The sequence below is a fragment of the Hippoglossus hippoglossus genome, chromosome 20, assembly GCF_009819705.1.
Source record: "Hippoglossus hippoglossus isolate fHipHip1 chromosome 20, fHipHip1.pri, whole genome shotgun sequence".
In the NCBI taxonomy this organism is placed as follows: Eukaryota; Metazoa; Chordata; class Actinopteri; order Pleuronectiformes; family Pleuronectidae; genus Hippoglossus; species Hippoglossus hippoglossus.
Genome location: NC_047170.1, coordinates 16,266,308 through 16,288,100, shown reverse-complemented (window position 1 = coordinate 16,288,100; position 21,793 = coordinate 16,266,308). Strand labels below are relative to the sequence as shown.

The 21,793-nt window shown below is 40.8% G+C and overlaps 3 protein-coding genes across 6 annotated transcripts in view; 1 reads left to right on the top strand and 2 right to left on the bottom strand.

The window, feature by feature from the left end:
* Nucleotides 1-687: 687 nt before the first annotated feature.
* Nucleotides 688-5,383, bottom strand: LOC117753609 (ADP-ribosyl cyclase/cyclic ADP-ribose hydrolase 1-like). 2 transcript variants are annotated; one of them, XM_034571783.1, is made up of 9 exons: nt 4,914-5,383; nt 4,245-4,251; nt 3,882-4,010; nt 3,626-3,761; nt 2,264-2,346; nt 1,594-1,667; nt 1,271-1,357; nt 1,060-1,143; nt 688-768 (listed from the first exon to the last, which is right to left on the bottom strand). In XM_034571783.1, exons 1-9 carry the CDS (start codon nt 5,099-5,101, stop codon nt 711-713), a joined length of 846 nt encoding a protein of 281 aa, XP_034427674.1. In that variant the 5' UTR covers nt 5,102-5,383; the 3' UTR covers nt 688-710. The 2 variants fall into 2 exon arrangements, with proteins under 2 accessions (XP_034427674.1, XP_034427673.1); XM_034571782.1 differs by lacking the exon at nt 4,245-4,251 and having other exon boundaries at nt 3,882-4,008; nt 4,905-5,374.
* A 1,608-nt stretch (nt 5,384-6,991) lies between these two features.
* On the bottom strand, nt 6,992-12,088 carry LOC117753607 (ADP-ribosyl cyclase/cyclic ADP-ribose hydrolase 1-like). The gene is made up of 10 exons (XM_034571780.1): nt 11,684-12,088; nt 11,240-11,345; nt 10,991-11,114; nt 10,143-10,269; nt 9,258-9,393; nt 8,742-8,824; nt 8,559-8,632; nt 8,382-8,474; nt 7,485-7,571; nt 6,992-7,183 (listed from the first exon to the last, which is right to left on the bottom strand). Exons 2-10 carry the CDS (start codon nt 11,274-11,276, stop codon nt 7,069-7,071), a joined length of 876 nt encoding a protein of 291 aa, XP_034427671.1. The 5' UTR covers nt 11,277-11,345; nt 11,684-12,088; the 3' UTR covers nt 6,992-7,068.
* Nucleotides 9,284-21,793, top strand: part of impa2 (inositol monophosphatase 2) — a 26,390-nt gene continuing 13,880 nt past the window's right edge. The window contains exons 1-9 of one of the 3 annotated variants that reach the window (XM_034571785.1): nt 9,284-9,417; nt 14,886-14,989; nt 16,020-16,153; nt 16,957-17,061; nt 17,326-17,371; nt 17,504-17,612; nt 17,813-17,921; nt 18,680-18,831; nt 20,911-21,523. In XM_034571785.1, the coding sequence (XP_034427676.1) occupies nt 14,927-14,989; nt 16,020-16,153; nt 16,957-17,061; nt 17,326-17,371; nt 17,504-17,612; nt 17,813-17,921; nt 18,680-18,831; nt 20,911-21,029 (837 nt within the window). In that variant the 5' untranslated portion in view covers nt 9,284-9,417; nt 14,886-14,926 and the 3' untranslated portion in view covers nt 21,030-21,523. Of the gene's footprint in view, nt 9,418-14,524; nt 14,596-14,885; nt 14,990-16,019; nt 16,154-16,956; nt 17,062-17,325; nt 17,372-17,503; nt 17,613-17,812; nt 17,922-18,679; nt 18,832-20,910; nt 21,524-21,793 lie in introns of those variants that run through there. The other 2 variants (XM_034571784.1, XR_004612278.1) reach the window with 2 other exon arrangements.

Genomic DNA, 21,793 nt, shown 5'->3' with positions numbered 1-21,793 from the left:
GTGATGTCAGAAAAGGATGTCATGCATAGATAAAAAACATAATTTACTGTCACTTGGTCTCGATAAAGTCAGAAAATTACATCATATAGTGAATTACTGCGGTAAGTTTTGCAACCAATAAGATTAGAGATACAATCTATAGTTTAATCTACATTAACCAATCGTTCTTCATTGCAACGCCATGATGACATCATTGTGAAATGGCATCGTCACAATAATTAGCAATATTAACAATAAAAAACGTTAGCTGTTGTCTGATCGGGGTAAATAGAGTACGAGCGCAGGCTGTGCATCATCCCTCTGATGGGTTTTACTATAAAAAAAAGTTACAGGAAATGACGATAGCACCTGAGATTGTCAGTTAAGGATAATGAGGACGGAGCAGATTGTGGTTATCGATAACAAGGAAACCGCTTTATAAAAACAGTCATTTACCATTAAGCAGTGGTACTTTACCCCTCGATGACAAGTCGTCTAAACTTGCTACAAAACTCCTCATCACACCCTGAATCTTTTCATTTCAAAATACAAAAAGGTTGTTTTGTCATAGTTTAAAAATCTATCGACGGCGTCTTATGTTAAACACATCATTTCACGTTATGTCAAACTGGCCCAAAATCTACTAAATACATTTATAAGGCACATTTTGATTCACGAAAAACAAGCAGATTTACAGCAGGTTTATGTTTTTCTCTTGTCATTGGACATCTTCACCAGCAGGGGCCGCACGGTTTCTCTGGATCAGAGCTGCACTCATTGAGCTGAGATCTAAAGAAAAAGAGGCAGAAGAACAAAAGTCAAGATACAGTGTGAGAAGAGAAAAGAAATGATCACCTTGTCTCCTGCACACAAACTCTTCATCCTCTGTCCTAAATCTGTTTAATTTATTAAATATGCTGAAGTATTTGACCTGCTGGCTGATTTATCCCTTTTCATTTTGTCTTAACCTGTTGTTTATGTTAAATGTTCTTGATTTTCTTGTTTAATCATGTTTTAACTGCTTTAATGTGAAGCACTTTGTGTTGTTTTGTGTTTATTATTATTATCACTGTTACTTACTCAGTCACTTCTGTACAGTTGTATTTAATTCCCTCGTCCAGCTCTATCTGTAAATCCTTAAAAGATGCATTTGTACAGTTTGACCTGAAGATAAATGAAACAGAAAACAGGGTCAGTTTTCACAGTATCAGTTCAAGTCCGTCTGCGTGTTTGTGTTGTAACTTGTATAATTATTACATCACGAATTAACAAAAACTCGTCTTAGTCTTACACAGCGTTCTCCTGTGAGACCAGAACGATGCTCAGGCTTTTCACTCTGCTGGAGTTAAACATCTTGAGTTCGATGCCGCCAAAGATACTGACAGCAAAAAAACAAAAGAGCACAATTTAGAGGAGGAGAAACTTAAAGAATTCAAAATATTATACAGAATGTCTGATGTAGTTTGACGTGTGATCCAGCAGGGAGCGCTCACTATCCTCTCGACCTTCCAGGATTTCATTTTGGGTTCTAAACCGTAAATGAGTTGCGTTTTCAAATTCATTCAAACTTGACTTTTTGGAAAAGATCACAACACGGGACGAGCAGAGTTTTACCTCGTGGGGCTGAACGGCGTCTCGATGGATCCGTTTAGCATCGCTGTGACGTCACCACAGGCAACATCTGCGAACTACACACATGACCAACACGTTAAAATCACCGTCCTGCAGTCGGATGCCGCCGCCGCCAACCGATATCAATCTACATGCATGTTTTTTCCAGACTCAAATATAGTAACTGTGAAAACACAACCTCCCTGGATTTGGATTTGGCTGAAACACTGTTTACCCCTGAGACTGAAACCCCTCCATCATAGTGGTGAGTAGATAATGAGTGAATTTTCATTTTTGGGTGAACTATCCCTTTTAGGATCTGTAGGACAAACCCCCCCCCCCCCCCCCCCCCCCTTGATGTTTAAAAAGCTGTGTAAGGTCAGATTATTCTCACGTCATCTGTTCGGCCGCTGGACGACTGCTAATGTGAGTCTGTCAGGGCTCCTGTGACTGTGTGGGTTGCTGCCGCTCACTCAGGAGAGAGCTCCACAATGTGGCTCCATGGAGACGGACACAAAGCCTCATTGATGATGAGGGAACCGGGCCGAGCGACCTTTTCTTTTCTCTCCTCTCCATCATAAACACACGGGAGAGATTCACCTCATGTTGCACACGTGTATTTAAGACGCCGCTCGGCCCCGGGACTGTGGGTGAACTCCTGTCGGTAACTTACAGCAGCCGAGACTCTTCTCCAGAACGAGCCAACGGGGTTGTTCTCGCAATCCCCCCAACCGGGGCAGCCGCTCGTGAACGTTTCTACAACAACACAAACGTTCAAATCTTTATTGGTGTCGTCGCATTCTCACACAAAAAAAATTGAAATGCTAAAAGTTTTATGCATGAAAGGAAATGAATGAAACGTGTTTTGTACGTTTACTCTCAGATACTTGAGATGCTTCGGGATTATTCTTTCTGTCTTGCTGAAAGTTTGCTTGATGGTTTATCTGAGCTCAACCCGCCCCCTTCCAAAGATTGTGTCTGATGAACCCAATTGAATACAGCAACATTTCCCAACACGTCCCAATAAACGCTAGCAGCTACGTGCAGATCAGGGCCCGTCTTTGGACGGCCCGTTCACTTCCTGTTTATCCTGTTGTACTGAAAGTGGCCACAATTCAACTAGAGGGCAGTGATGAGCTCGTCCCCAATGAATTGGAGTGAATGGAGTTAAACGGCTAAAAGAGTTATTTACACCTGCTACTGGACATAAGGCCCAACTTCTATAACCGGCTCTGGAGGCGTGAATCTAACATAATGGAACTATATGTTTTGTTTTTACCCCTTATATTGAAAACACAAAGAAAATGGTGGTAGGACAGGATTTCTTTCTTTGTGTGTGTGTGTCGTACCCTGCAATCATTAAAGCTTCCCGTGAGATATCCTGTGAAAAAATCCACCCTGAGCAGAACAGGCCCTTTTCTGTTGCAGGGCCCCTTAAGCAATCGTACACATCAAAAAACTTGACGTGACTTGGCACGCTTTAAAATGATGTGAAAGTAACTGTAGGCGTCGCAAATAACACATCTGGCCTCAGACATCAGCAAGTGTGTCAGTCAGTCAGTCAGTCAGTCAGTCAGTCAGTCAGTCAGTCAGTCAGTCAGTCAGTCAGTCAGTCAGTCAGTCAGTCAGTCAGTCAGTCAGTCAGTCAGTCAGTCAGTCAGTCAGTCAGTCAGTCAGTCAGTCAGTCAGTCAGTCAGTCAGTCAGTCAGTCAGTCTCTCTCTCTCTCTCTCTCTCTCTCTCTCTCTCTCTCTCTCTCTCTCTCTCTCTCTCTCTCTCTCTCTCTCTCTCTCTCTCTCTCTCTCTCTCTCTCTCTCTCTCTCTCTCTCTCTCTCTCTCTCTCTCTCTCTCTCTCTCTCTCTCTCTCTCTCTCTCTCTCTCTCTCTCTCTCTCTCTCTCTCTCTCTCTCTCTCTCTCTCAAATGGTGAAAAAAACCACATCTAATGCTGTTAAAATAGGAGAAATTTACAAAGATTTATCAATTTTCTTTCTAAAAACCTAAAGTGAACAGTTGTGAGTTTTTCAGAAGGCTCTCACCACTGCTGCCCTCTTTCCCGCACCACGACAGACCGTCCAGGACAGATCCCAGCACCGTCTCCTCCAGGGTGAGGAAACATCCGCGCTTCTCAGTGAAATCCTGGACCACGTCTTTTGTTTTGCTCCAGAACATCATCTAAACTCCCAAACCCCCCCCCCAAAAGAAGAATATTAACATCCAACTATGAAACAGATTCATCTTCATTATGAAAGAAGACGTCTGCTCAGACTGGGTGAGGTGAGGATGGATGTTTACTCTGTTGCATGACGGTTTGAAGGGGGCTGCAGCGATGAGAGGGTCGTAGGCTTCCCAGGGAACCGTACAAGGGTCCTTGCCTACGTAGGCTTGTTTGAATGCAGACCATAACATTTCGCAGTCGTACCTGAGAAAGAAATGACAGCGCTTTGGCTCAGGCATGTGGGTCAAGAGTACGACCACAATGTGCAAAAGAACATCTAACACCTTCTGCATGTCCAGGGAACGCTTGCAGAAGCAATCAATTATTGATATAAGTAACCGTCAGGATGTAATAGACAAAGTTGAAGACTAGAGCTCAGCCTGGAACTCGACCAGCCCCGACTCAGAGAGCTGCAGGGTCGGCATGGCACAAATATGAAATCTGAAACTGTGCAGAGATTTACATTGAGTTCTTTTATTTGATTGTCTTCCACTAATTGAAGTTAGAAAAGTTTGTGTTTATCTTACCTGGTTTATCTGCAATGAAGAGTTTATAGTCAATGTCATGAGATGAAATTCATTTTCTTTATTATTGTTCACGTGTATGGTTTGTATAAGTTTGTATGATTTACTTAAAAGCTTGATATAAAGCATTGCAGCAAGAAAATGAACCTTTACTTTGAAGACAACTTTGCAAATAGGAAAGTAAATGTAGTGGAAGTCATTGTCATGCAGCGCTCACAGTGACTGTGATTGTCTGAGTGTCTGCAGACAGTACACTGCCCCACCCACTGACTGCTGCAGTGCAACATTACTTCAAATCACCATGTCCCCGCAAATGGAAAAACAAATACACCTGTTTCAAGTGTAAAAACTGGAGAAAAGTAGGTCACCTGAGGAAATATGTTTGTCTGATGATGATAAGAATAAGAATAAGACAAATTATCGTAATTCTTATTCTTATAAGTAGGACCTAGATCATTAATTAAGTTGTTTACCTGGGCTCCTCATTATGTTTTTAAACCATATATTTATCAGTTCATTCTGACACTTCACTTGTTTTTCCCACATGATATTAAAAGTAAAAAATGAAACACTCACCCTTGGAACAGCTCACACCTGCTGATGAAAGTTCCTTTGAGTCGGTCTGGTTTGTGACGGACCGTCACCATCACCACCGCCACAGTGACGCACAGCAGCAGGACGCAGGCGACGCCGAGAAACGCGCATGTTCTCCGGCTGCGTCTCTTCTCCGGAGGCGGGACGTCTCCGGGATCCAGTGACTCCATAGACTCCATCGTGGGATCCAGAAGCTCCGCAGATCCGCTGCAGGTTTGTTGACAAGTGAACTTCGCTCGTGCTCGGGACGTCTATTTATGGAGAGACCCCGTGCGCGTCCGTGCGCGGACACGTGGCAACGTTGGCACAGTTCCACACGTCTTCCTATGGTGAGGAGGTGGAGGCTGTGTTGTGATCAGTGGTTTGACTGTAGCTGTGGTTTCACTCAGGCAGTTTGCATCAGATTCAGATGGAAGTTGGGAGGTTGGTTGGTTCTAGGCTTGTTACTCGCCATGTCAATTTTTATTCAAAGGTCAAGGTCACAGCAGGGGGTCAAAGATTCAGCCTAATGCAAACAGTAAAGTCAATAGAACCTGTTGGACTTTGTATCAGTACAATAACTGAGCTGCCAAACACACTGAGGATGATTGTGATTTGCCGCTGTGTTTTCTTATCTACTGTTTTATTTTCTTTGCATCTTGTTTTTTCATATTTGCATTTTGCTGTTGTGTTTTCTTATGTGTCATCGTGATATGTGGTGATACGCTTTCCTATTTTCCGTTGTGTTTTCTTATTTGGCATTGTAGAATTTGCCGCTGTGTTTTATTATTTGTTGTTGCATTGCTTTACTCTTGCTGTTGTTTTTTTCATATTTGCCATCGTGTTTTGGTTATTTGCACGTCAGGGCCACTGAACAGCCTCGATGGGCGGGGGGGGGGGGGGGGGGGGGGGGTGACACACATTTCAATCAAGACTCTGGATAATACTCTGGAAGCCGGTTCGAACAAAAACCTGAAGAGCCATAGTGATCAGTGTGAGAGGACTCATTACTGTGACTGAGCAGTTTCCTTCTGAGCTCAAAGTTTAGAACCCCATGTACACATGACACATGTTCTTCTAAAGCAATGCTATTTATAACTATATACACACACACACACACACACACACACACACACACATGCTGGAGAGAAAGGGACTCCAAAACAAAAGCCCTGTAATTTACTACAATCAACTTGAAGTACTCCTTGTGTCAAATACATGCTTTTTTTAACAATGTACAGTGATTTATGCTGTAGTTTAAATATTAATATGCATATTGCCTTTGCTGTAGTTGGGATATGTTTAGTTTGTGAAGGGATCAGTCTTACTGTTCCTACCTTAATCTCCAAAGACCATATCATTTACTTGATGATTATATTTTTTTATGGTTGATCCGAATCTGCAAAGTAACCAGCAGGTATAAAAAATACTGTTTCAACTCTTTCTTTACACATAAACTGAGGTACAGCAACACTGAATTGTCTTTTTTTTTTAAAGTTTGTTAAGTTAAGTTAGTTAAAATCAAAGAACCTGTCATGAAACATTTTGGGGCTGTCACTTCCCTGCACTGTGTGGAATTTATTCGTGCAAGAAAAACAGGTTTCAAACCGTTTCTCTTCTCAGGCCTTTGTCAAATATTAGTTTTTCCACCAAAGGTTTTCAAAACTTCTTTTTATCCACCAGGTAAATGTGTTAATAAAATAAAACTCACACAAAAGAGCTGTTGCAGTAACTGGGTGAAGTTCATGCAATTAGAGGCTAATCAGCTGCTGAAAGATGCACATGGGCTGTAATTCAAAGGTCAGACAGACGCCATCAGCAGTGAACATGTTGAGAAATGCTTCTGAGCGGCCGGATCAAAACTTAAACTTGCTCCACCAGTTACTGTGTGAACAATGTGGCCTTTGAATTCCACATCACAAACAGTATAAAGTAAACACGTAACTGGATTTTGCTGGAGCCAAATTAACTGACTGTCACCAACTGTTCTTCAATACTTTATATAACAACTCATCCAGACACCTTCACAGTCAACACTACACCTCCTCAGGTCCTCAGCAGCACACACACACACACACACAAACACACACACACACACATACACACACAACATTAAAATCATTTATTTAAATCCACCTTCACTGAGCACAAGACTACACACTAGATGTTAAACTTGTGTGTGTTTCAGTTGGATGTGAGTCTGTCTGTGTGACAGGCCGTTGGCGTATGTCTGGCAGATGGATTGTTTCGGGTCCTGGATGCACTGAAGAATCATCAGGGTCCTGTGGACAAAAGTTAGATTTTCTGTTATTCCATGGTGCTTTTATTTTGAAGTGACAAACAACATCTGCACGCCTGTCCACCAGATGTTAACAGACAGACAGACAGACATTGGATCATGTGAACATGATGAAACAACCACAGCGTTGTCACGACATGTCAGGGATTAATTATTTTAACAGTGAGTCACAGCGTCTGTTTATCATAACTGGGGATTCAGGTCAGAAATGTGTCGTCCTCGAGTTCTCCATGAAACACTGTGTTTTATCTTTTATTGTGAAGGAGCTGCTGGACGTTACTTACTGGTCGTTGTCTGAGCACGTCCAGCGGAAACCTCTGGACTGGAGGATTCGGATCAGGTCCACGATGGATCCTTGACTACATGATTCTCTGTAGAAGAGGAACAAAAATATTATTTCATTCATACAACTTCCCGGTAAAAGGTCTTATGAGCTGAAACTAATCACAATATTAATATTAGCAGTGTTTTCAAATGAGAATACATGTTTTGGCTGTGACAACGTGTCCTTTATATTTTGTAATACCTCAATTCATCTTGATACATAATTGGGGGGGGTTTAAAACTTTATAACAAGCCATATATTTTACAGTTATAATTGTTAATAAGTTAATAAATGGACTTCCGCCCTGATTCTCAATGGATTTTCCAGAAGTGAACCATTGGTGGTTCATCATGATGAACATTAGAGATAATAGAACAACGTGGACCCCTAATGTTGCTGTTATTAACGGTTAATAATTAATATGTTATGTGATAGTATGAAATCATTAACTATAATAAAGTCATTAGTTATGACTTAGAAACCATTCATGTTACATGTCAGGAAATTAAACAGTTTTGTAAGTATTTATGAAAATATTAATAATAAAACAACAATAATGATACTAATACTAATACTACTATTACTGCTAATAATAATAATAATGTATTTCTTTATATATACAGTATAGCAATGTTTCAACCTAAGTCGAAATAATACAAGCAAAGAAGAAAACAGTTTGTATGGAATTAAAAGCTAAATACAAGAAATAAATAAAGAAGATTATATAATATTGTAAATAATCTGATAAAATGGGGGTTGTATCAATAAAATAGAAATAGTTGTTGTAAGGTGATTTAACAGATGAAAATCAAGGTGAGACAACAAGCCCAGTAAAAACACATTTCTTTGTCCTCACATAAATGGTCCCTGTAGATCGGCCACCACCTTAACGTTGACATAGTTCACCCTTTGTGGATTCAGGTTGTCCAGTTCAACACTTCCCAACATGCTGGGAAATAAAAAATATGTATTATTTTTATTTAAAACTCAATAAACAGCAACATATTCGCTTCATTCGCTGCTTTTCTCAAACCTTTTCCTGTCGAAGGCGTTGACGATGGAGCCGTTCAGTAACACAGTGATGTTGCCACACGCCATTTCTGCAAACTAACAAATGAATGAGGAAAGTTGCATTTTTCTACTGTTACTTTTGGGGACAGTACGTTGCACGTGCATGAGGAACATGAATAATCTACAGGTTGGACATTAGACTCACAGTCTGAGAGGCCTGAAGCCACAGAGAATACACAGCATGGTTCCTACACGCTGACCAGGCCGGACAAGAGCTGAAATCAAAACCTGTGAGTCACATTCACAACCATCAGCTCAATGAGACACAGACAAGAATGGATGAATAACAAGAAAACTAAATTCAGGTCACTACATTGATAATAACTTACAACATGCAGCTAGCAGGTTAATCTCCCCTCCTCACCACGACTGTGCACTATTCAGACACCTTCAAATTGCATGAAGGAACATTTTAAAAGACTCCTCTGATGAAACCACATTTAAATTCACTCGATGCAGCAGCTCTAAAGCTCATTGATCATTAATGAGCTTGTTATATATGTTAACTTGTTGGTAGTTTATGTAAATCAGTTATTAAAATGTTTCCCTTTTGCTTACCAAGCAAAAGCAAAATGTACATATCCTAATTGAGTTATGGCCGTGGTTCCAAACTGGTTTTTTTTTCTAAACTTTTGTCTCCGTGCTGAACAAACTGATTCACCTGCTTGTTCCTCTTGTCCGCACCAGATGAGGTCGTTGAACAAGAAGCCCACCAGCGTGTCCTCCAGCGTCCAGGAGTCACGGACAGCAGCTTTGTAGCTCTGCATCAGAGTCCTGGTTTTACTCCAGAAGAGAAACTTGGCAGAAGTAGAAGAATCAAGGTATGAATTAAAAAAGGGTGAACCTGCTGTTCTGCAAATTTCAGAACTGAAATTTTAAATTACATTACATTTCATTGAGCTGACGCTTTTATCCAAAGCGACTTACAGTAAGTACATCAACCATGAGGGTACAAACCCAGAACAACAGGAATCAAGAAAGTACAATTTTCTTCAAGAAAGCCAAACTACAAAGTGATTTTTATTCAAGGTATAGTCGGAAGAGATGTGTTTTTAGTTTGCGGCAGAAGATGTGTAGACTTTAGGGTTAGGGTTAGATTTTAGGGTTAGACAGTCGTGATTTTCTTGAGTGTTTAGCTGTCCCTCGCAGTGATGGAGCAACAAGCCGATTGGCAGATGCAGAGCGGAGTGAACGGGCTGGGGTGTAACGTTTGACCATGTCCTGGATGTAGACTGGACCCGATCCGTTCGCAGCACGGTACGCAAGTACTAATGTTTTGTAACAAATGCGGGCAGCCACTGGTAACCAGTGAAGGGAGCGGAGGAGCGGAGTAGTGTGAGTGAATTTAGGTTAAAGACCAGTGGAGCTGCTGCATTCTGGATGAGCTGCAGAGGTTGGATGGCACTAGCAGGTAGATCTGCCAGGAGGGAGTTACTAGAGTCTAGGCGTGAGATGACCAGAGCCTGGACCCTAACACAGAGCTGTCAAAGGTAACAGTCATGTCGTGGGTGAGAGAGCCTTTCCCTGGAAGTAAAATCTTACTCACCCTGTCACACGGCCTAGTTTGTGGGATGGAATAAAACATCTGCTGATAATTCTCCACCGTCACATTACAAGAAGACTGACGGAGCACCGCCTCCTCAAACCGTCTCCACATCTCCTCACAGTCCAACCTGCACAAAGGATGATCTCTTTTAACTTTTTTGAATTAGTCATTTTTAGTTACTTTGTGTGAATATTTGCTGGTTTGGATTTTAGACAGTTGGTTGGATAATTCTAGATATTTACAGATGTCACATTTGGCTCAGAGAAAAAGGGGATGGACTTTTCTTATTGACCATTTTCAGATGTTTTATTAACTAAATATTCAATCGATTCATCAGGAAATCAATAATGAAAGTCATTGTAAGCTGCAGATCTCATGTGTTTGATGCATATGTCATTATTTTGCAAATGATCAAACTGTATCTAGATTTTCGATTTCAAACTCTGAGCCCAAAATGACATTAAAACCAAACTGATTAACTCTACTATGGCTACATATATAAATAAGAGATATAAGGTCTTTTCAAAAGATACGAAACAAAAAGCATTGAACTTAATCAAGTTGTATAAGCTTCAATCTTTCCATCTCTGCACCGGGTTTCTTTTTTTCTTTCTTCTTTCTCTGAGTCAACATCAAAACATCCGTCCCTCATGTTGGCTTCAGCTGTGACCTGATTACAAGCTGCTCGTTTCTGCCGTAATCATTTGGCTTTGGATGTGACGAGGAAATCAAATCTGCACTGGTGATGAAGTCAAAGTTGGAAACTCTCATCTGAAGTCACCAGATTTGCAAACTCATTCCCACACGGGACAGAAAACGTCAGGTCATGAGCATCAGCTGCACATTACCTCAGACTGGGGTTGACGAGGGCGATGTAACTATAACACCGTCCCACCACGATGTGTCTGATGTGTGGGGTCGTCCCGAGCTGTGCTCTCAGCTGATTGGAGCAGAGCAGAAGCATCATCAACCCTTTTGAAATGGACACAAAGGCAGAGGAGAGCAAACGTTACCTTCCACAGGGGGGGGGGGGGGGGGGAGTTCATCAGAAGAAAGAAAGAAAGAAATGAATGAGGATGTGAGGAGGGGTTATTTACATGTGGTCAGGTTCTGGACTGTTTTCCAGGAGGTCATGATGGTGAGAGTCTGGACGGCCTCACCGCTCCTCAGTAAAGATGTCTGTGCACGCTTTAATCTGCCTCACTGTGAATCATTACAAAGATAACCACTCCATCAGAGGTTGGAGGTTTGACTCCAGGCCAGCAGGTACTTTCCTGGGGGCTCACAAGGTGTGTGTCTGCTTCTGGAATTGATTTCTCTTTTATCGTGTCACAAAAACATCCTCCCACGTTTTTTTCCTCTGGCACATTCTCAAAAACATTCTCCAACAGCCTGCAGCAGATGCCAACAAATGAGGGTGGCTGACCTTTAGAGGACAATAAACCTAACATTTGGAGGAGATACACAAAAGATAAATGTTTTTTCACATCAAAGTGGATAGCTAAAGCAATCATTAAATATTTGACTAAACAGGTACCCACACGCCAGCTTTTGTCAGCACTCACCATTTCTCTTTGCAGAAGGTTAGATTCCAGCGTTTGTCTCCCTGACTGTGTTGTGAAACTCTTTCTGTCCCAACCTGAGTGCCATCGTGATGTCTTGACATTCAGCTCCACACCGAACCACAGACACACCCATAATGGACAAGAGGAGATTTTTTTCAGCCTCCCCCTTAACAAGTAGATCCACATGACTCCCATTATGGAGCCATGATGCCTCCGTCCACACACAGTGTTTAGGCTGTTCCCTGACACATGGGTTCATGGGCTGGAGGAAGAAATTCAATGCACGTCACTGTTTGCATTGCTTCACACATTTAACACAACTCCAGTGTTGTGTTGAAGAAAGTAGATGTGGTTTTATAAAGTCAGCAGGGATGAGACGTGTCTAAAAGGTTTTACTGGCAACAAGAACGTCAAATGTGTAGGTTCAAAGTTATTTTTCTTAGAGAAAGATTTGCTTTCTTTTGTTTCTATCAACATGTCTTTAAAAGTGCTTTGATTGTATTTCAGTGTTTGTGTAGAATCGATTATAGAATAGAATAGAATAGAATACCATTGTCATGCATTGTACAATGAAATTTGCTGTGCAACTCCAAAACGTTGTAATATATAAAAAAATCAAAAAGTCACAAGATTATTAATACATGAAAAAAATGACAGGTTATAAAATGATATATAAACATAGTAAAGCTGGTAGAATAGTTGTGATACAATCTGGATACATTATTCCAAAGTAAAAAAGGCCAGACAGTATTGCATGTTAAAGTTGTCAGCTGTAATGCCTCAGATGCCCACAAGAGGCTGCTATCATGTGTTTTGAGAGATGAGAAGCAGCATCATGCAGTAAAACTGCAGTAACAACATTAACGTTGGTTATTTCCCACAGGTCAATGCAATGAGTTAATGCAGGGACCTAGTCTTAATTCTCCACAGTTTGCACTTTTTAAATAATAAAAAAGTTACCAATCACATTTCTAAACACATTATTTTTGCACTTTTTTGGACACAGGACCAGTGTCTTGTGTGCAAGTCGTCATTTAACCATTTAACACGAAGCTGTGGATGGTCCAGACTGAAATATCTCAACAAATATGAAATGCATTACCAAGAAATTCAATCATGTTCCCCTGTGACATTCCACTGCCCTCTCTTCTAGCGCCACCGTGAGGTTTAAGTTTGTGATTGAGGGTGAAACATCTTGGCAGCTGTTGACGGTTTTTTATTTACTGGTAATTAGCAGATGTTAGCCTGCTCTAAGTTTGATTACACAAACATCACACGTGTTCCGCCCACACTCAGTCTTGTACCCACGTTGCTATGGAACTACTTTTGCGGTGTTGTGATAAAACAAATGAGGAAATGGCACATTTCATGACCAACCTCTTCTGTTTTCATAATATCTCCAATTTGCCAATGACGCTTGATGCAATAAACTGTCAAACCAGGTGACGTAAGCTGCTTCGTGCGTGACAGACAAACGTCCAGAAAATGTCCCGACACAATTTTTTTTTTGATCTTCGGGATTTTTGAGGGATTCCCATGACGGAAAGGGTGAATAACATTTCTCATCTGATTCCCACTAGAGTAGATAAGTGACCTTTCTTCATTCCTACAGGGATTAACTTCACACTTTGTCAAATTCACTTTTATTTGAATATATGAATTAAGTAGAAGAGTGTTTAAGGAAATCCAGGATCGACCTTATAGATAATCTTAACTAACACAGTTTTTCTACAAATACACAGAGAACTGCTCATCTGACAGGCTGAGAGTGATTCTCATAACGCTGTCTTATCTTCAACCATAAAACACAAAACCCACTGCTCTCGTTCAGAGCAATTAGATTTATTAATCACCAAACTTGCCAGACATCTCATTAACCGCCCAAGGAAATTAATTTTGAGTTTCTGCCTCCTCTTTGTGAGATAAAGGCCGTCTGATACAGTAAATGGATGAGATAAAACCTGGTGCTTTTAAAGCTAATTGAGTCTCTCTCCCCCCCCTCGAGCTGCGAGAGTTTATTGACAGACAAATTCTCTGAGTTTAAGTAGCAAAAAAAGCAAATGAAAGAAAAGACTGTGGAACATAAGTAAGGAGGAGCTGAAGACAGCGGATTTAAACCCATTTATTCCACATGCAGTGTTCCTAAATGCCCTATTGACAAACTAAATTATGCTTATATAAGCTGTCTTATAATAATAGCTTCCTTATAATGTTCTCTGTGTGTGTGCAGAGCCAACTTTCTGCCATCAGGGGAAGTTTATGCATAAGTAACATAAGTTAAGGGAAGCTTGACTTTAATATTGAAGCTCTACTTCCTTCCAGCCATTTCCTGCCTGTTAAAACAGTTTTCACACCGGAGTGCAGAATTTATTCTAGTTTTCAAAGATGTCATAGCACTTGAATCACCATGTTTTCTGTTAGGAGCAGTAAGACCCCTGACTATTTAGTTTAATGTGACAGTGAAGAGGGAGAAGTCATCAGTTCAAACTTAATGGGAGAAAAATGTGTCATATGTCACATGTTGTTTTCAGGGGCCTTGACTTTGACTTGACTACACTGGATCCTGTCCAGACTATCAATCAATCAATCAATCAATCAATCAATCAATCTATCTATCTATCTATCTATCTATCTATCTATCTATCATCTATCTGTTACTATTATTATATTAAAAATAATAAGAAATTATCCAGTTACTTGTTTTGTTTTTCTTCTTTTTAAAACTTGAAACATGAAACATGAAAAAGTCTATGACAGCGCTCCAGCCAATCAGAGCCGTGACTTCCCATCACATGACAGCGCTTGGCCAATGAGAGCGAGCGGCACCTTTAGCTCCACCCCCTAGCTGTCTAACGTCAACATTGAGCAGTTAGCTTGTCTGGAGCTAGGTACGTTAGCATGTAGCTCAGTTCTTCTGTATTATAACTTGTTATAACTTTAAATAAGTGACATTAACAAGAAGCTTGAATAAACCTTTACTTTCACGGTTGTAGCCGCGGGTTGTCTTTAAGCTCCGGGTCCGTTCATATCCGCGTCTTCTCTTGGAAAGCTAGTTAGCATAAGGGAGCTAATGTAGCTAACTTCCTGATTACTCTGTGCTTTGCTCGCGTTTGTATTACAACTCATAACCGAGCCACGTGTTTACTGTGAGTTTCAAGTGTTTGTCTCGTGTCTCCAGGTTTCTGTGCGTGAACATCGCTGCTCCTCGTCCGCATCAACATGAGCGACCCGTGGCAGGAGTGTATGGATCACTGCGTGGAGGTCACCAAGAAGGCAGGGCAGGTGAGAGGCTCTGCTGAAGAGACTTAGTTCCCCCTCACATGACCTGGAGCATCAGCCAGGTTCATTCATTGATCCTCGTGTGTCCTCGTGTGTCCTCCTTCTATTCACGATCTCCTTTAGCAGAGAGAAACCTCAATGAAACCAGTATCTAGTCCCATTCATCCACACACAGCATCCTGCACAACAACGTCCCCAACGTTAGTGTCTGCAAAGGAAGTTCATCTTGTTAATCATTTCCCAGTTAGGGGTGCATCTGTTGTCATGTTCATCACAGACTGGGGATGCTGGGATTTGTTCTCATATGTCTTTGACCACAGAGAAAGCATTGTATGTCGGTAGAGAAGGAGGTTACCAAGAGGAGCCGGGGATCGAACCACTGACCTTCTGGTTAGTGGTTCGACCTCCTGAGCCACAGTTGAGCCCTTGGCTGATGTGAGCCTTTCACAGACATATTGGTATCTGCCTTAGTTTGCCAATGTGAAAGCTTTCATTTTACAGAATCAACAATGCAAAGATATGTGCATTTATGTTTATGTCTTTATATTTGTTTTCTTTTCATCTGTAGTTATTTGTAATGACGTTCATGGTTAAACTGTCAAGTATCAAGCCTCAATTACATTTCTTAGTCGTAACTGCCCAGTGTATCGGTATTAGAAGTTTTTGACTCCCTAATATCGGTACCAGAATCAGCCCCTTATCGGTCGGGCTCTACCAACAACAGCTTTAAAGATGATTTTCCTTCTGTGTCGTCAATCTAGTTTGTATTTCTAACCCTAACTTACAGTCAAAATTATAGTGTGGTGCATTCATGTACAGGATGAAAAATGATTATTTGTTTTCAGAACAACTAATGCAACTTTTGGGACTTGTGTTTTTGTGAATACAGTCAACTTATTGATTGTATCCACTTGGGCTTTGGAGCTTTACATCTGTCCTTCTCCGCCTGAAGAACATGTAACGGCAGATGTAGGCAGTCATGCGAAAGAATAATCCCCCTGCTGATTGTGTTCGTTGTCGTGTCTCCTGCCAGATGATCCGTGAGGCGCTGGAAAAGGACATAGCCGTCATGCAGAAGAGCTCACCAACTGACCTGGTGACTGAAACGGACCAGAAAGTGGAGCAGCTTATTATATCCTCCATCAAGGAAAAGTACCCCACACACAGGTACGTGACTCGACAGGGAGAAGTACTACATCCCGTTATTGAATGTACTGTTGGTCATTAATGGAAAAGCCCAGAATTCACCACAGACCAGCTGTTTCATGTATTTATTAAATATTTAATTTACTAATTTCTCTTGTTTTGCAATCTGAATTACAGTTTTCTATCATGTGGATGTATTGTTGGGCAACTTCATGCTTGGTCCTGTTACTTATTCATCCAGCATCACACATTCTGATGTCATAAGCCACACACCATGTAGATTAAACAAACAAGTAAACAGAAATAATAACATACTAAATATAAAATGTAATAATTTGTGTTTTATTCATCAGTTAACTGTTGATTTTAAATACGAAGCAATTTAAGCTACACAAATGCCTCCAGGAGTAAAGACTGGTGTAAAGATTCTGGGTCTTATATTTACTTGTTGATTTATTTTTGTAGTCTTAAATACTCGATGTGCACTTAGTGTAATTGCAGGTTGTAAACTATCCACAGGAAATTCAAATGCCCCAAAGTGACATACAAATACTGAATTCATGACCTCAGTGACGTCCTTGGTTGCTGCTGCTTGGCTACGGCTTGTTTTTAAAGTAATCTCACATATTACAGAAACGACGTACATAATTATTTATGTAGAGCAGGGAAGTGAAATCTGATTACAAGTCGTCACAGGAGACACATCAGGACAAACTTTAATGTCAGGTCATAGATACAGTTGGTCGACATTATCATTAGTTTGATTAATTTGTTGTGAAATGACTGAAATCTTTGTTTCCTTTCTGTTTGTTGTGATTTTAAAGCTTTATAGGTGAGGAGTCCGTAGCGGCAGGAGCACCAAGTGTTCTGACTGACAATCCCACTTGGATCATTGACCCCATTGATGGTACCACCAACTTTGTTCACAGGTACCACTGCCTGTGCTTAAATACCCTGAAAACGAACCACTGAGAAACTCAATACTGATCCTGCTCTGAAGTGTTTTTTATCTTTGTTGCTGCTTAACTATTTTTATCTTTTAATTAGGTTCTCTCTAGGATTGTCCTCTCTGTCTGGGATAATTAGACAACGTAGATGAAACTGAGCCGCTGATAGAAAGTGATTCCTCTGAGCTTTAACCTAAAGGGAGTTCATTAAACTGATGTTTGATATTGTACATTTCTTTTGTGCAGGTTCCCATTTGTGTCTGTATCAATAGGCTTCACTGTGAAGAAAGAGGTAGGAGCTCTTCGTTTGTGAATCACATGGAAATGACACTGTAGCACCGGCACAGTGGTGTCCTCTATTTAAACGGCTGTTCTATTATTAGTCGTCCTCCCACACTACATTAATCACTGCTGTTTCCTTCAGATAGAGTTCGGTATTGTCTACAGCTGCATCGAGGACAAGATGTACATGGCAAGGAAAGGAAAAGGAGCGTTTTGCAACGGGGAACCAATCAAAGTGTCTGGACAAGAAGGTAAATATTGATTCATGCTGCGATGCTGCAGTTTGTAAGAAATCCACCAGGTGGAGGCAAAATCACAGGAAGAGTTTGTACTTCTAACAGCTCAAATCTCAGAGGCTTTATTTCCACATCACACACTGGGATTTTTGTCTCTTTTTCATTTTTGTTTTTTCTTTCCACAAGCTAATATTTTATTCTGTTTTCCCTCCCAGATATTAAACAGTCTCTGGTACTGACAGAAATGGGCTTCAAGAGCGATCCCGAGAAATTCAAAACCATGCTGGCCAACGTCAGGACCATCCTCTCCATCCCTGTACACGGGTAAATATGTCACCAACATCTTAGTACTTACTCATTTGCTAATAGTTGCAGTTACTTAGTACAATAAAAGATTACCTCGTGCCTTGACTTCTTTTAATGTGAAGCAGCAGCAGAATGAAACATTTACCTCCGCCTTATGTTTTCATTTCGGTCTGTCTGTTATCAGTGTTGTGCAAAAAGCTGATTTCCATGAAATTTACTGAGTGGAACTGGTTAAACAGGCGGATCCAGGAATTTGTTTTGACTCTTTAACATGGCGAGAGAGGGCTTTAGCCTTGGCTGAGGTATTCACTCTCCAAGCGCCCTTCTGCTCCTTTGTGTTTGTAGTTATTTAACTCTCTGACATGAATTTAGGAGAGTGAGAGTAAACATAACAGGTTCCTCTCAATGAGACAAAAACACAAACGCTGGTTAACATGCACGCATCATTTCCTGTGAATCCCTGTTTGAGTCCAACACAGGAAATACCAGATGGCTCCAGTGTCCATGTTCAATTCCTGGCCAGTGAACCATTGTTGCATGTCGTGCCCCTCTGTCAGAGCCCATATTTCCTGTCTGCTGCCATCACCAAATACAGGCGATCTAAAATGCTTTTTAAATACTAACCTTGATTGCCATCACAAAAAACAGTTTGATTTCATGAAAGCCAGAAAGATTCTAACATTAAACATCACCAAGAACACACTCGACTTCCACCAACCCACCTGGAAATCCACGTGCTGTCCACTGCAGAGCAAACATCCCATTTCCATCCACAGAATTCGTTCCCCGGGCAGCGCAGCTGTCAACATGTGTTTGGTGGCGTGTGGCTCGGCTGACGCTTACTACCACATGGGCATCCACTGCTGGGACATGGCTGGAGGGGCGGCGGTGGTCACCGAGGCTGGAGGAGTGATCATGGACATCTCAGGTGAGTCACTGAGAGAATGTGAGCTCTTCAAACTCCGCCTCTGCTAAACTCAAGGCCGCTGAGTCACTGGATGAAATGATGATGGGTGGCAGGGTGAAAAAGCTTGGAGAAAAAAACACCTGCAGCTTTTATGAATTATTCATTCTTACCAATTCTCTTTATTGATTTTTATCCCTTTTTCCGCTCACAAATGCCTTAGAGGCACAGTCAGACAGGAGGTGAGGGCAGCTACTGCTACTTTAAAGCAACCCTATGCAACTTTTTACCTCATACATATATATATATATCAGTTTGAAAACGAGTTTGATTGTTCCGTGACTTAGAATATGGAGAATGTTTCCTCTTCTGTTCTTCCTCTCAGTAACTTTGGGGAGCAGGTACGAACTCCTCTGAGTCCAACAAGTTGAAGAGTAAAGCTGAACCGTAGATCAGTTAAATAGACTCAGAAGTAATTGAAAACCAGCGTTTATCTCCAATATTCAGCAGGAAACTTTTAAAATGTGAAGAAGTCTGAACAGAGTTTGGTGGATTCGTTAAAGAAGCGGCTCTTCTGGTTGAGGAAGCCGGGGATCATGGGTTTTATCCACCATTTCTGTACATGAAAACCACTTCATCGCTTGGACATGGCGCCCTATCAGATATAAAGACCAGGTGTGACCACAGAGGGCGCTGTTGCTCAGTAAACGTTGCAAAGTGTTGCTTTAGATCGGAAGCAGAAGGACTTGAGAAATGTGATGTTCATTTTGAGCAACAGTGCCCCTGATGTAACAGCTGCCCTGAGATTCACAAAGCTAAGAAATCTGTGTTGTTCTCTGCTCATGAACGTTTGAGAGTCAAAGACAGAAACCTCGTGATGACAGAGTGGCCACGCCCCTCGCTTCCTGCCAAGACAATCTTCTCTTTGTTTTCAAAATGTACAATAATAGAGGGAAGATAGATGGTGTGGCAGAAATCTCAGATTCCGACCAACTTTCATGTCAGAGGGTTGATGTGAGGTGAACGAGCTGTGTCCCTAACACCCCCCCCCCCCCCCCCCCTCCTCACACTCAAGTTAATTGGCGGTAAACTGAAGCTCAGAACTCCTCTTCACAAACTCTGATTCAGTTTATTAAGAAATTAAAGAATGAGAGACTGACTGTGACCTCATGAAATCTGCTTCTATACAGACTCGGATTGAATATTTTCTGCTTGCATGGAAACTTCATTCAGCACAGTAGACGCTGAATAGTCGACACTATGATTAATATTGTTTAATTCGACAATTATATCATTCACAAATAACGTGAATTCACTTTGACTTTGCACAAAATAATATAATTGCCCTCACATTACAAAGACAGTCGATAACTTGTCAGTGCATCCAAATAACAGTGGGATTGTATTTTCTATTTAAAAAAAAAAAGACCTTCAAAAGTCAGATTATATTTTTATTATTATTAGTTTTTCTCCTGCCTGCTGCCCTTGTTATTAATTTCTTTTAAATGTTCTTGTGTGCTGCCATTACACACTTGTTAACTAAAATACTAGTATTGGTTTTCTATCATACAATACTTTCATACTTTGGACAAGTCGATCATGAAACGGGCGTTAAACTGGCATTGAAAAGGTTTTAAAAAGTCTTAAGTTTAACTTGGTGAAGATTTTTCAGATTCTATTCTTAAATATATATATAAAACCTCCAAAGTAAACAATGGAATACTAGAAAACTGAGTTTTATTCCACCAGGGAGCAAGAACTCAGGGAAACAAGTTTCAGCTCAAAAGCTAATTATTTTAACATTTATTTTTCCATTCTCTTAAGGGCACAGGACTTTATTTATGTGTTTCATACTCTATGATGTATATTACGTGTGTCTATTTTTTCTTGTCTGTGATTGGGTGATGCTCCTCATCAAGACAAATTCCAATTGAAAGTGTTGAATTGTTCCTTGTTTTATTTCAACCAAAAGTCTAAACCCAAAACTTAGTCATTTTGAAATGAAGCAAGTCTTGTGGTGGTTTATTCAGGTTATTACCAATAAAACACGAATGCTGCACAAACTTGTCATCCTCACTTACTGTCATTTTCTCTCCTCGCCAGGTGGACCGTTCGATCTGATGTCTCGGAGGCTGATCGTGGCGAGCAGCAGGGCGATAGCAGAGCGCCTCGTGAAGGAGATCACCGAGTTCCAAGTTGGCCGGGACGACGCGGACCAGTAGTAAACTTCAACACTCTCATCAGCTGTGTTGTATTTATCAGGTCAGGATTCTGTCTCTGCCTTAAGAACCAAAACGATGAACTTACCTCTGAAGACAAGGGTTTCATTCTTCTTTCGACTTCTGTTTTAAATCACAGACATTCACAGATTAATAGTCTGTTCTATTGGGACACTCATGTTTGTAATCACCTATTTATTATTTGTACTTGGTTATATAAAGGAGGCAACAAGCAAGGAACTTCATAAATACATTTTTGTATGTGTTTATAGATTATGTCATAGTGATTATACTCTTTTATTTTATTGCCATCAGGAGTTTGCACTATAGCTCATGTAAGAAACATTGTGTGTATATACTGTAGAACTGCTTCTCTATCACGTCCAAACAGAAATGCACTGGTGGTGTTCTTAATAATCTGATCAGTATGTTCTAAGTTGTTTTTAAAGGTGAATTTAAAGATAGCAGCAAATAAAAAAAGGTACTTTTTGTATATATCCTGCTTGTTCCCTGCTTTTCTTTAACACGCCACACATAAATGGATCAATTCTTATTAAAGCCCTGCAGAGACGGGTGTCAGCATGCATGCACATGTTAGCTGTAACAGTCGGTTGAGGACAATAACTGACAACATAACTAAAGCCTGAGTATGAACATTGGTGCGGAAAAGGAATCTCGCACGTTAACTCAGTTCCCTCGGTGTCATAACTTCTTCTCTATTGGAAGATGTTCCTATAAAACTCACTCCCCGTGTTCTCGAGCCTGAT